General features: G+C 38.4%; 3 protein-coding genes across 4 annotated transcripts; 2 read left to right on the top strand and 1 right to left on the bottom strand.

The window, feature by feature from the left end:
• The first annotated feature begins 18 nt into the window (after positions 1–18).
• prdx5 (peroxiredoxin 5) lies at positions 19–3,338 on the top strand. Its single transcript, XM_079647889.1, has 6 exons — positions 19–268; positions 1,253–1,387; positions 1,482–1,613; positions 2,217–2,255; positions 2,336–2,400; positions 2,976–3,338. Exons 1-6 carry the CDS (start codon positions 173–175, stop codon positions 3,079–3,081), a joined length of 573 nt encoding a protein of 190 aa, XP_079504015.1. The 5' UTR covers positions 19–172; the 3' UTR covers positions 3,082–3,338.
• Positions 3,339–3,665: 327 nt separating this feature from the next.
• On the top strand, positions 3,666–8,128 carry banf1 (barrier to autointegration nuclear assembly factor 1). 2 transcript variants are annotated; one of them, XM_079647891.1, is made up of 3 exons: positions 3,666–3,822; positions 4,994–5,158; positions 6,498–8,128. In XM_079647891.1, exons 2-3 carry the CDS (start codon positions 5,033–5,035, stop codon positions 6,642–6,644), a joined length of 273 nt encoding a protein of 90 aa, XP_079504017.1. In that variant the 5' UTR covers positions 3,666–3,822; positions 4,994–5,032; the 3' UTR covers positions 6,645–8,128. The 2 variants fall into 2 exon arrangements, with proteins under 2 accessions (XP_079504017.1, XP_079504016.1); XM_079647890.1 differs by having other exon boundaries at positions 3,670–3,828.
• On the bottom strand, positions 7,640–12,537 carry gng3 (guanine nucleotide binding protein (G protein), gamma 3). Its single transcript, XM_079647892.1, has 3 exons — positions 12,338–12,537; positions 11,338–11,440; positions 7,640–10,019 (listed from the first exon to the last, which is right to left on the bottom strand). Exons 2-3 carry the CDS (start codon positions 11,437–11,439, stop codon positions 9,891–9,893), a joined length of 231 nt encoding a protein of 76 aa, XP_079504018.1. The 5' UTR covers position 11,440; positions 12,338–12,537; the 3' UTR covers positions 7,640–9,890.
• Between the last annotated feature and the right edge of the window lie 293 nt (positions 12,538–12,830).

Genomic DNA, 12,830 nt, shown 5'->3' with positions numbered 1-12,830 from the left:
CCCAACAGCCAAAGTCAATGTGGGACACTGCTGTCGGTTAACGGTGTGGTAAGGTTGAGTGACAGGCAGCTTGAGGTGTGTCTGTCGGACAGCAGGAACGCAGCACAGGGACAATACGCAGGACTCCATACAGGAAACTACTAAAGGCTAGCTGGTTAAATAGCGAGCCGTAATGCTTCTCACCACACGCACTATCACCAAGAGCACCCGTGTCTTCCAGTGCGTCAAGCTGTTACATACTTCTCCGGTTGTCAAAATGCCGATTCAGGTAAGTCCTGCATGGGATTAGCTGTGTGTGCTTACATGGCTAGTGCAAGGACGTGAGGGTGTCATTGAAATGTAATACACGACAATGCTCCGTCCTTAGCTGTGTGTACAGTGTAGCTCGCTGTGCTAACAGTCCCTCCGAAACCCGTCGCCATGACAGTCACTAGCTAGGATTTAGGCAATTTGTTTGATTATCACGACTGTCCCCATCCTCTCGGTACTTCGCCAGTTTCTTTCTCGACATCTGCTGGTTATTTAAATGAAGCATAATGCAAACTGTCAATTATTAACGTAACACTAGCTGCCTTTTATACAGAGACGCACGGAAACTGATATCACTTTTTTAAGAACAGTGAAGTTAAAATTAAACTTGCGTTGCCCCGTATTACCTCCACAAAAGTATGTTTTAAAAATATTCCAAGTTAAAAGTTCCCTTACAACTGTATTATCCGAGTGTGCCTGAACTTCACAACTGCTCATACTGTATACATATTGTTTTATTAAAATATCTTTAAGGCCATAACTGAAGTGTAATTTGTGTTTAATATCCAGTTGGAAATGCGTTGTATGTGTAAATGATTAATCCGTCACTGTTGATGTCTTCAACATTCGCCATTCGGCCATTTTAATGCGACACATGCGTCTTTATGTGGTCATGTGTCGCCCTCTAGCGGCAAAAGCCAATATTTGCGTCAATTACAACCTAAATGTCTATATTGCTATTCATCATTTTCTAAATCCCTTTCCAATCTTAATTATTAGCTTTATCGCTTTATAGTACTGTTCAATGATTTACATTACAGAGTTATCAGCATTCAAGAAGTCCAAAGCATTACAAATAGCTATGCTTCATTTAAGTGTCTTTGCGTCACTACAGTCACTACATGACAATTTGCTGGTCATTAGCTGGAAGGTAATTGTGTTGATGCTCATTTGAGAATGTGGGTCTACCTTCTTTCATGTTTTTCTTCTCAATCCCCATCAGGTGGGTGAATCTCTCCCTGCAGTGGAGGTCCAGGAGGGGGAGCCAGGGAATAAGGTGTCTATGGATCAGCTCTTCAAGGGGAAGAAAGGAGTCCTCTTTGCTGTACCTGGAGCTTTTACCCCTGGTTGTTCCAAGGTGGAGTCCACACTTTCATCGCTGTTAACTGTGTGTTGTGTACAATTCCCTTTCGCATCAGGCAGCTGATGTTGTCTTTGTTTTATGCTTTCAGACTCACCTTCCAGGTTTTGTGGAGCAGGCTGCGGACCTGAAGAGTAAAGGTATGCAGGAGGTCGCATGCATCTCTGTCAATGACGCATTCGTCATGGCTGCCTGGGGAAAGGAGCACGGAGCAGATGGAAAGGTATGGAGGAAAAGGTTTTTGCAGCTTTTTATTTTATGACCTTAAGTCAGATCAGATACCCAACGACAACATCTCCTCATAATAAACTTCACACAACTTTTTGGTGACAAAAAAAGGCTCATTTCAGTAGTCCGGCAGTGGCTCAGTCAGTAGGGGCTTGGACTGTGAGCCGTAGGGTCGCCGGTTCAATTCCCAGACCAGACCTAAATAAGGAGTGTGGACTGGTACTTGGAGAGGTCCCAGTTCACCTCCTGGGCCCCCCCCACTCCCATTGCTCCCTGGGTGCTGTACAATAGCTGCCCACTGCTCCTAGTCCTATGGCTTCACTATATATATGTTTTTTATGTTCTTTGCCATGTCAACATTGCAAAAAAAAGGCATTATTTAACTCTGAGATTTTGAAGTTAGTTAAAGCAAAGTTATGGGTTACATATTTTGTGATATTGAACTACGTTAGCTCACTTTTTTCACATTCTGAACAGCCTTTTTTCCTAGTAGCCTTCCTTAAGAAAAGAAAGGTGGATGGCACAGCAGATTTCATAATTCATTAAATGTACCGTTTGATATTAAGAATGCTGAGCTCACTGATACTCCTCTCTGCAGATTCGAATGCTGGCTGATCCTACCGGAGCTTTTACAAAGGTACGATTTATATTTCTGGTATTATTCTGTTCTATTAAATGTGACCTGTACTCATCTCTCTGTTTCTTTCTGCCCCGTAGGCGGTTGATCTGCTGCTTGACAGTGATCAGATTGTTCAGGCACTTGGGAACAAGCGATCCAAGAGGTAATGATCATTTTGCTCATATAAGATTTGACTGCATTTGCTTTGAATCTTTTTTTGTTTTATCAATTACAATGTAAACTCAGGCTGTGTTGTAAATCACTCCCTATACTTACATCTTTTGTTACTACAAACATTTCAGAAAATTTAACAAACAAAGTAATGTTTGTTATTTACACGATTTGGTAATAATCCCACTATTCAAAGAATTGCATTTTATAGGTGATAAAAAGCAGTTATATTATTATATACATAAGTATAGTATATTACAATTATACATAAGTGTGCTCTTTAAATCTTAATATACTGCTCTCTATAGAATTAACTGTCAAATGATTATATAGGGAGTGAACAAGGGTGTGATTTTGAGCATAGCAACATACGATGAACCTGATGATCACAACATCTGTTCAGGGACTGCTGATGAAAATAGCCTCTTGTAACTCTGGTTCATTTGCAATAATGTGCACTTTCCCTGTTAAATAAATATAAAACCCTTTTTTGTTTTGCATTATCATGAAACATATCCAATTGGACTCTCATGGTGCAGAGATGAAGTGTTTGACCCTGTGTTTCAGATATGCGATGGTGGTGGAAGATGGAGTTGTGAAGAAGATCAATGTGGAGCCAGACGGCACTGGGCTGACCTGCAGCTTGGCTTCTAATGTTCTGTCTGAACTGTAGGCATATTTAGAGAGTATTAAACCAAACTGCAAACACTCAGTTACTGTTAAAGTTGCACTAACCAAACCAAGTTCTACCCTGCTCACGCCTCTTCCTTTCCCCCAACAATTGATGCAAAAGTAACTTGGATGCTAATGTAAAGAGCTGGAAGGCATTTAACGCGCACAACTATGAAATGATTAATCAATCCAAAGGAACTAGTGTTATCCTCTGTCTCCTGATAATCTGTAAGAAAATAAAAGTCAACTGTAAAGCAATATTCACTGTTTTCTGTATTGTTCATAGTTTAAGTTATTGTATGTTTTAATAATTTTTTTATACACAGCCGTCAGCGAATAATGATGACCAATGCAAAAAGACAGCATGCCCTAATGTGTCTTAATGACATTTTGAATCAAAGTAAACATGAATACGATGTAAAAAAAATAAGACGCCATGCTAAATCTAACATTCAAAAGTACATCTTTCTTAATTATACAGGTAAAGTGTTATAGATAGTAAAACATTCAGCCTTGTTATGAAGTTGTAAACTAACAGAGATTAAGGCCTGGATGTTGTATCCATAGCTCAGACATGTTTATCCTGTTAGCCAACAATCAGGGGGGGAAAACGCTGATGTACAGTGACGTAAGGACGCAAGAAGCAGGCGCATTGCATCTTGGTCGCCGGTGCCTGCACAGAAACAGAAAGTATCAGCTCTCCACCGAACTACACTCATATCAGTCTGGACAGGACACTGAAGTAAGAGTAAGTCGAAACTCACCCATAATGAAGTTTTCATTAGTTAAAAATATGCTGTGTCCAAAAAAAGTAGTGTAAGAAGATAACGAGCATTACTTTAACGTGCATAGTTATTGGCTAGCTACCTCTGAAGCTACTATAGCATTAAGTTATCATGAAGGCGCCTACATGCTGAGAAACTCTAGCTTCACTGCGCTAACTTCATATATGGCGAGGGTCTCTTCAGTGCCACGTACTGTTTTAAGACCACCTTGAATTAGGCAGTGGCCACTCGTAATGCAATAAACGATGTTTATCTACTGAGCATTAGCTCGTTGTGCTAAAGCTATTAGCACTAAGATGTGTTACCCGCGCAATTCAATGGTGGAAGTGTACCGTATTGTAGCTAGCCAGTCGCTGTATCAAAGCGTAAACAGCTTTATATACACAGTATGGTAAACTCCTGCATGAATATCCAATGCAGTGTGTGGAATTGTTTAAATATAAGTAGGCTAAAAGTATGATAAATAAGGACATGCAGCAGGGTTAAGGTTAATCAGTCATAACAAGAGGCCCTTTGATGCCAATAACATGTTGGTTGGTGTTAATCATATGCTGTCTACAACTTACATTTTAAATCTGACAATTCTGAATTGATTGAAGGGGGGATATACATTTGTTTTGTATTGAACCCAAGCTTAGAATCACTACACATTGTAATGTAGCATGTAACATTTAACATGATACTCTGAAATCGAAACCTAACGCACTGTATTAGTTTCAACACACCCTATTCACTTGTGTGAATAGATTAAAACCAGGAATGCTTATTGGGTGTGCACAATCACTATAATAGCCCATTCTCCTATTAGTTTAGGAACGCTGCCCAGTATGGACAAGACAGAAAATAATAAGCTAGTGTTACAACAGATCTGGCAGACTCTCACTGGGAAACATATCAAATGTCTTGGAGACTTATTTGAAACTAAAAATAAACACAGTAACTGGTTACAAAGCTTCACAGTTGGTGTTGACCACAAACTACCTAAACCAAAACGCAGTCAGAAGTCTAACCCTACAGTCAATTCCTCATGGTTGTTTCAGAAATACCTGCACACAAATAATGGAAAAAAAAATCTATTACATGAATTTGACTGCCTTTTTAATTTATATTATCTGGTTTGTGTTACAGTTCATTAGTTGGTGATCTTTGACCGTCTACGAAACAGCCATGTCGTCGACATCCCAGAAACATAAAGACTTTGTGGCCGAGCCCATGGGCGAGAAGCCTGTGAACGCTCTGGCAGGCATTGGAGAGGTCCTTGGCAAAAGACTGGAGGAGAAGGGTTTTGACAAGGTAATTGGGATTTGATTTGTATTCAATAAACACGTGTGGTAGTTATCACAAATATACAATGCACTATAAAGGGTGCTAACATCGCTGCGATTGTGGTATTATCAATGTTATGGTATTTGTGTCTTGAAATCAATGAAAGAAAAACATTAGTAATGCACAGGCTTATAAAATGTTGTCATTGTAAGTTTAGTAACTATTTTTATATCATTTTTGTAACTGCCCTTCCCTATCAAAGTATAGTGAATATTCTAGTTTTTGTAATGTGAACATTGAAGAAACAGGGTTAGTGTTAAATAGGGATGCTCCGATCGCCAATTTTGGGGCCGATCGTCGGAATCAGTATCGGCTGATACCGATTGCCGATCCAATCGAGTGGGCGGGGTCTAAATGGAAGCTTTAAACATCACTTTAAATCTTCCATTTAAAGTTATGTTTAAAACTCAGTTGATGGGGTTCATTCACTGGAGCTTCCACAAACAACAATCAACTTAATTATTACATTCAAATGAAGTACATTATTCAAGCTTACATTAACTTTGGATAATAACGCGGGAGAAATGAGCGGAAGCGCTCTCTCTCTCTCCCCCTCTCTCCCTCTCCTGACAGCCTGTCATTATCTCACGCAGCTCACTCATCCAGTAATGAGTGACCCGAAGAATAAATATATTTATAACTAGTTTAGCTTGTTCCAGAGGTAGATAAAATGTCTACGTGTGTTTGTTAGGTCTAACTCTTGTGTGTTTCGCTCCGCTCACCGGATTTCTGCTTCACAGACACGTTGCATTCCGCTATTTTACTGTCTTTTTCGGACACCTTAAAATAATGCCGGACCGGTGAAGCGATTTTAGCGAGCTTGTTTTGCCGCGCACAGAGAAAAGTGTCATGTATTTTACGTCATGCGATCGGCTCTCGCGATCGGCATGTTTAGAGAGCACCGATCGATCGGTGGAGAGTGAGTATTGGCCGATCTCGATCGGTGACGAATCGATCGGAGCATCCCTAGTGTTAAAGCAGTTGCTGGATTGTCTAATAATAATAATACACTTTATTTATATGGCACGTTTTTGATTGAATCAATGTTGTGTTTGTTTATTAACGGAAAGGCCATGTGCAATTTAGTGCCTTTGCTTCCAGGAAGACAAAGACAGCACGGCACACACTGTCTTTGTCTTCTTAAAAGTCAATGATTATTTGGGGTGAGTCTCAGCCTTTCACCTATTCTCTTCATGCTTTCCGAGATGTGATTGAACACTGGCTTCTTAACAACGGGGCCGTTAATGTGGGAAACCCTTGCATTCCTGTCTTTATTATATTTCCGTGTCTGTCTTTCCCTCCACAGGCGTACGTGGTCCTCGGACAGTTTCTGGTGCTGAAGAAAGACGAGGAGCTTTTCCGGGACTGGCTGAAAGACACTTGCTCTGCAAATACCAAACAACAAGGTGACTGCTTTGGGTGCCTCAAAGAATGGTGTGACGCCTTCTTATAAAGTGTTCAGTCATCGTTTTCTACTTCTGAAGTCCAAACTGTACATTACCTCTTCAGTGCTATCCATTATATTCAGCTATACCACAAATATGAACTGACACTGTGCACCCTAATGAAGTTATTGAAGTCATTTTTATATTTAAATTACACTCAAAGCTGTAAGTATATTTCTAGACCCCAAACAGAATTCACAAATGCCAATTTCATGGTCTTTCACAAGTAGGATTCATCTTCCTTTAAAATGATATTCATATTGTAACATTTTATCTGGCTGTGACGTCGGTAGACCTTTTTATGGTGAAAATCTGAACATGTCCTCGTAGGGCTGTAGCACAGTGACACATGAATATAACTTTATTAATGTTGTGCTGTAATAATATTTAGTAGACTGTCAAGTCTCCAGTTAAGGGATAAGAGTGCTCATGTTCATTATATTTAATTTGTCTAGGTTAATTGGAAAACTGCATTTCATTTTGTTTACGGTCAACGTTTCGATTTTGATTCATCAATTGTTGGTCGTTTACTAGGAATTGACATATTTCAAGCTCAAATACTTTGTTCTATGTTTAAAGCCTTTAACTTTGTTGCCATCTTGCCCGGTTTATCCATTTTTAAAGCCATTGGAAAGTCCACGTAAGCGCTCTTTTTTCCCCTCATAATTGTGCATCATATCACAGTTTTGCATGATGTCACTATAGGACAATGTTTTTAAGGATCTCTTGTAGGTTGTCAGTTTGGAAATGTCTGGTTGAAGATGTAACTGATTTTATGTGAGAGACAAAAACGAAAACCTCAAAATGAATGTGAAACTGGTCTCAGCAGAGAAGCTCATTTTGTATTGAAAACACCTTTTATGTTTGTTCTTGCAAATAAAAGAAGCACCGTGGCCACGTCTGGTCAAAGCTGGTTTTAAGATGGGGGGGAAAGTGTATAAATAAAAACTCTGATGAAACACTGTCGTAAATGTCTACCAGGATGAGAGGTTTTGGATAAACACCGTTAGAATATTATGACAAATCCAATCCAACGAGAGTAAATCAACCCCTGTTTGTCCGTTAACAGTGAAGCTGCTCAAGTATTGATATGCTCTACTGGAACAACACCATTTGCAGCTTCATTAGAATCTCGTGTGACAAAACTGATGTAATGTATTGGTTATATGTGTCTTAACTAACCTTTAAACAATAGTAGATCACATGGTGTTAGTTTGCATTGAGCTCCACACTATCTTTGACTGTTTCTAACATGATGCCTTAATGCATGCTATTCCAAACATGTTATTAACCTGTAAAACCTGCAGTAGTGCATTTCTGGGTTGTGCCATTGAATCAGCTGTTTGAAGGTGTAACTGTTGTGTAGCAGCTCTTTGTGAAACACTCGCTAATGTGTATGTAAACTCTTCAGTTTTTATATTCCACATGTTTTTCTCTTACATATTCATTAAAGATTCGATTTCTATCAAATAAAATCACAAGTGCGAAAACATCTTTGATACCAGGAGGTTTTATTTCAGTTCTTCATGTTCCATGGTTTCTCTTTTTGCAAAGCACCACATTTGTTATTTGCAAGATTTCGAACATATGTTTTATCGTGTTGAAGATGCCGTGGAGCTCATGAGATTAGGGGAACTCCAAATTACAGCAATTTTCTTTTTCTTGCAGACATTTAACATAAATATGTCATTGCCTGTATTATAGATGGAGAAATAACCACAGAGAAAGCGACACATTTTAATTAATAAAAGGAATTCCCAAGTCATTCACATTCGTCCTGGCTTCACATGAATGAGAGGAGACGTTTGGCTGAAGGGCCCATCACACCTGATTAGTTAAAATGTACACTTTAAAAGTACATTTGACGACTGCATTTATTTTGTTTACCTTGCAGAAATATAAAACTGTTCCTGTGACAGACTCAAATCATATAGCTGATTTTGATTTAATGGCTTAGATTTTATATTAAATGTTCATAACCCTAGGAATGTTTTTTTTCTTTCGGGTCTATGTGCTATTGAACTATAACATATTTTTTCCGACCGTGATCAGACTCAGGATTCTGGCTTAAGTTTCACAGTAGCACCTTTGCATACACATACGCGTTTCCACACACACGACGGCAATAGTATAGAAATGAGCAAAATGCTAACGTCTTAATAAACCTTGAATGAAATGGCTCCACTCATAAACACAGCCTGGACTTGGTAGATACAAGTAACTGCCAAAACAGAGGGATACAAAACATATTGGAAAAGAGAACTGAGTGCAGCAGGGTTGAAGTATTTTGTAGTCCTACAAATAAGCATTTAGCAAATGTTCCTTTTAGTTTTTCGATTAAAGTGGAAAATTAGTCCTGGCCAACAAACGTTTATCATACCACCTGTCTTGTTAGTAAGATGCTCTTCACAAATTATCATCACTATGATTTTAGAAGCGTAAGCCAGACCTTTTTGTTTTTTTTCAACATGTAAAAGCCTCCAAATTCACAAGCAGGTTGACAAAACTGTAAAGTCTCTTACTGACACACAACTAATTTCAGGCATCTAGCTGAAACCCCATTGACTTCCAAACGGAACCTAAAGTACAACTCATTTCTGGGGTTTTAGGATTCATTCCGCTGGATTTGTTCCTCTATTGAATGAATGTGTAGCTCTAAAAGGCTAAGCTAGCTGTTGATGGAGACAGAACACTGAAAGAGCGTTAATCTGAAGAAGAGTGCTATTACCTCTACAAGCCGCAACCAGATAGGACATTTCATAAATGTACCTAACATAGGCTTTTTTTCAATCACAGATGTATGAACATTATAATGGGCCGAAGTGACAGCCTTGAACTGTCAGAGCAGCATCTGACCGAGCAAAATCCAAAGCGTGGGACTTTGCCTCCCTGCATGTTCCATATAATTATCCTTTTTTGGCAGTTACCTATAATGTAAATAAGCATGACATGTGTTATTAAACTAATAATAGCTGTTTCCTAAGTTTATTTACTTTTGATTATGATAACTCTGACTCTATTGATTGAATGTTTGGGTTTTGTTATATTTGTTTTTCCCCTCTTACATTGAGACTTTAGCAATGAAATAATTTAGTTCAAGAGTTGATTGTGTACTGTACATCGGCAGCTTTTATGCAAGGTTCCTATAGTACATTGATGTCTCATTCAGATCAGAAGTACACACTGTACATACATGTACATACATGTACATACTGTACAGTTGTACTTTTAATCACAGCAATCCCTGATTGGTCTCAAAGCAGAGCGCAGAAAAACTTCTTCTCCCTGTAGGGGTTCTCTGAGATGGGCACGGGGCTGATCAGGGGGTCGTCACAGGAGTGAGCGTCGCAGTACGCCATCAGGTCCGCCGCGGCCTTCGATACCTGAGAGGACGGTCAGAATCAGGGACAACTCAACATCACGTTTCAATCAAAGGTTGTTTTCTCTGGATTTTTGCAAGAAATTCAAGATCTCCACTGGAGGAGTTTTGCAATATTTTTTACATATTGGAAATAGAGGGGAGAACGAAGTATTAAGATGTTTTACTCGAATAAAGAAATACAATTTCCATTTTTTTTTCTCCAAAAAAAGTGAATACTTTGTCACAAATAAAAGTCCTGCATTCTAAACTTTACTGCAAAAATGTGTTAGTAATGTCTGCAAAATGTATAAGTATACAAAAATGGTCTCAGTGTACAAATGTATACAATTGGATTATTATTATTATTAATTTAAGCCGCATTACATTTTTCTAGCCAACTGAAGCAGAGCTAATTCAACTTATTCTATTAATCCACGGATTCATTCACTTTAGCATTTTTTTTTAAATTGTATGTATTTGGTAAATTAGTATACTATTATAAATAATACAAACAGTATGAGCAGGTTTAATATTGATTCATTTTAGGAATACTAGATGTCTGCAGTTACAATGGTCTCACATTACAGCCATAACATAGGGGTAATAGATCATTAGGACCAAAACAGAGAATGAAACAATACAGAATCAATAACAGAAGAGTCTGAGCGGGAAGTGTGGGAATAGAAATATGGATTTACTTTGATTTGACCCAGTTTAATACTTCAAGTATTACTATAAAGAGTTATATATCTAAATGTTTAAAGGTTGATGTTGAATTTCTAAATGTGTTTTGGTTCTTGAAGTCTTTGAGTAAAGAGAAGTATGCCTTTTAAAGCATTAAAACTAACCCTTTTTCTGGTCAAAAGTCATGCTTTCCACTGGAAACTCCTCCATGGAAAGCATGGACTTAGAGTGCATTGATCACCTGTGATTCTCTTTAAACTGCAAAACAGATGTAAATGTCAAGATAATTTAGTGCTGTTCTTTCAACTTAGATGCTTTATAAGTCAATGGGCAAATCAAAGTGGACTTTGTTTAATATGAGGGCGGTTTTAGTTTGTGCAGCATTATTAATCATTCAATACAAATAATGTATCATTATGACTTTGTGTGGGCATGTACTTGACATGAGCAAGTAACACGTTTGATTTCAGTGTTGGGCATGAAATTATTTGAACTTGTATAAACAAATATTTGTTTAGCTTCTCAAAAAGCCAATTGGAAATGTATTTAGTCGACTGTTTGGATTTAACTCATACATTGGTTCAATTTTTTCTCTTTTTATTATAGGGTTTAGTGTATGATTTATGTCTGAATGTGAGGCGTCCAGCTTGTCTTACCTTTATCCTGCAGAAACTAGCCTCTATCTTCAGTTGCTCCACCAGCTTCCTGGCCTGACCGACACTCATCATGGTACTGTTCACTGGGGTGTCTCCTTTCATCCTGTCCACCAACACAACAACATTTAAGCTCCAGGGATAACAATGGCATGGAAATATAAATACATTCTGTAAATCTTTTTTTTCTTTTTTACATTTTCCATTGAATTGGTTGCCTTATATTTCTCCAGAAAATGATCATTCCAAACATCTTAAAAATACAAATCAATACTTTGACTAAGTGTGCCATCTTTCTAAAAATAAAATAAAATGTATTCCTAATTTGTAAATGCTTTGAGATGGAGGTGTGTATTTCCTGCTCATAAACATTGGGTTGCTGATTGCAAAGTTAGCTTTTTTCTACACATCTAGGTGGCTGATCAAAATCACTGTCTGACCTTAAAGTTCCTGAAAAAAAGTCATTCTTTCAGCACTATTGTGTCATACAGAACATGATGAAAGATATGCTCAACAAGTATAGCATATATTTATTATTTACATACAGTATGTTGAAACTTTGGTTGCACAGCCATGAAACCAGTCAGTTTCCAATATGAATAAGTATGAATATCAGCCAACATTGTATTATAGAATTGACACCCCTCCTCCAATATATAATTGCAAATAGGAACAAAAGCATGGGTCTATGTATTCAATCAAATGCAAAATAATCTTTACTGGGACAAATGGTCATATGTATACACCATGGCCCACACCACAAGCAAGAATACCCACAGATCAAATGTAGAATAGAATAATCACATAAATATATTCATGAAATGTTAAATAAATATACATATGATTTAAACAAAAAGGTGTCATATGGAAAAGGAATCAAGAAAGATGTATTGTCAACAGGGGGGAAGCAGAAGCAGCAAAGGAGCGAATCTATTTGAACAATTCTGGACCTTTCTCCATTGTCTCTTACCCTTTATCTCCACCCACCCCCTTTTCTCCTTACCCGTTTTATAGTCCTCTGTAGGTGCAATCTTCCCCCCTCTGCGCTCTATTTTTCCTCTCCTTTTCTGCCTCTCTGTTAGCTTTCGTTTGGTGGTATCAGTGTAGCCGGACCCCACCCCTCACAGACAGCAGCCTGGATGCTACCCTGCTCTGTACAGTCCAGTGCACTGTAATTCTGCCACAATGAGCACTAGATCTGGGGTGGATGAATAGCATCAACCCCTCAGCAGGAAGTGGTACCTGCCAGACGGAGGGAGGGGGGAAGCCATTGGTTGTGCTTTTCTTATGAAGGCAGATTGTACCATGTCTGTGCTGTAGGAAATTGGGGAAATGTTAAGGTTTTAATCTTTGATAGGGAAGCGGATGGTTATAATGTATTGTGGGTGCATTTGGGTTTTAGTGCTTAAAGATTATAAACAGCCTTGGATGTGAACTCCAGACGCATGAATCATGACGTGACCCTTTGCCTTTTGTGATGCCCACCCTCTCCTCTG

This window comes from Notothenia rossii (assembly GCF_949606895.1).
Source record: "Notothenia rossii genome assembly, chromosome: 9".
NCBI classification, from domain to species: domain Eukaryota; kingdom Metazoa; phylum Chordata; class Actinopteri; order Perciformes; family Nototheniidae; genus Notothenia; species Notothenia rossii.
The sequence above is the reverse complement of the archived record's forward strand: the minus strand, read 5'-3'. Positions and strand labels throughout refer to the sequence as shown.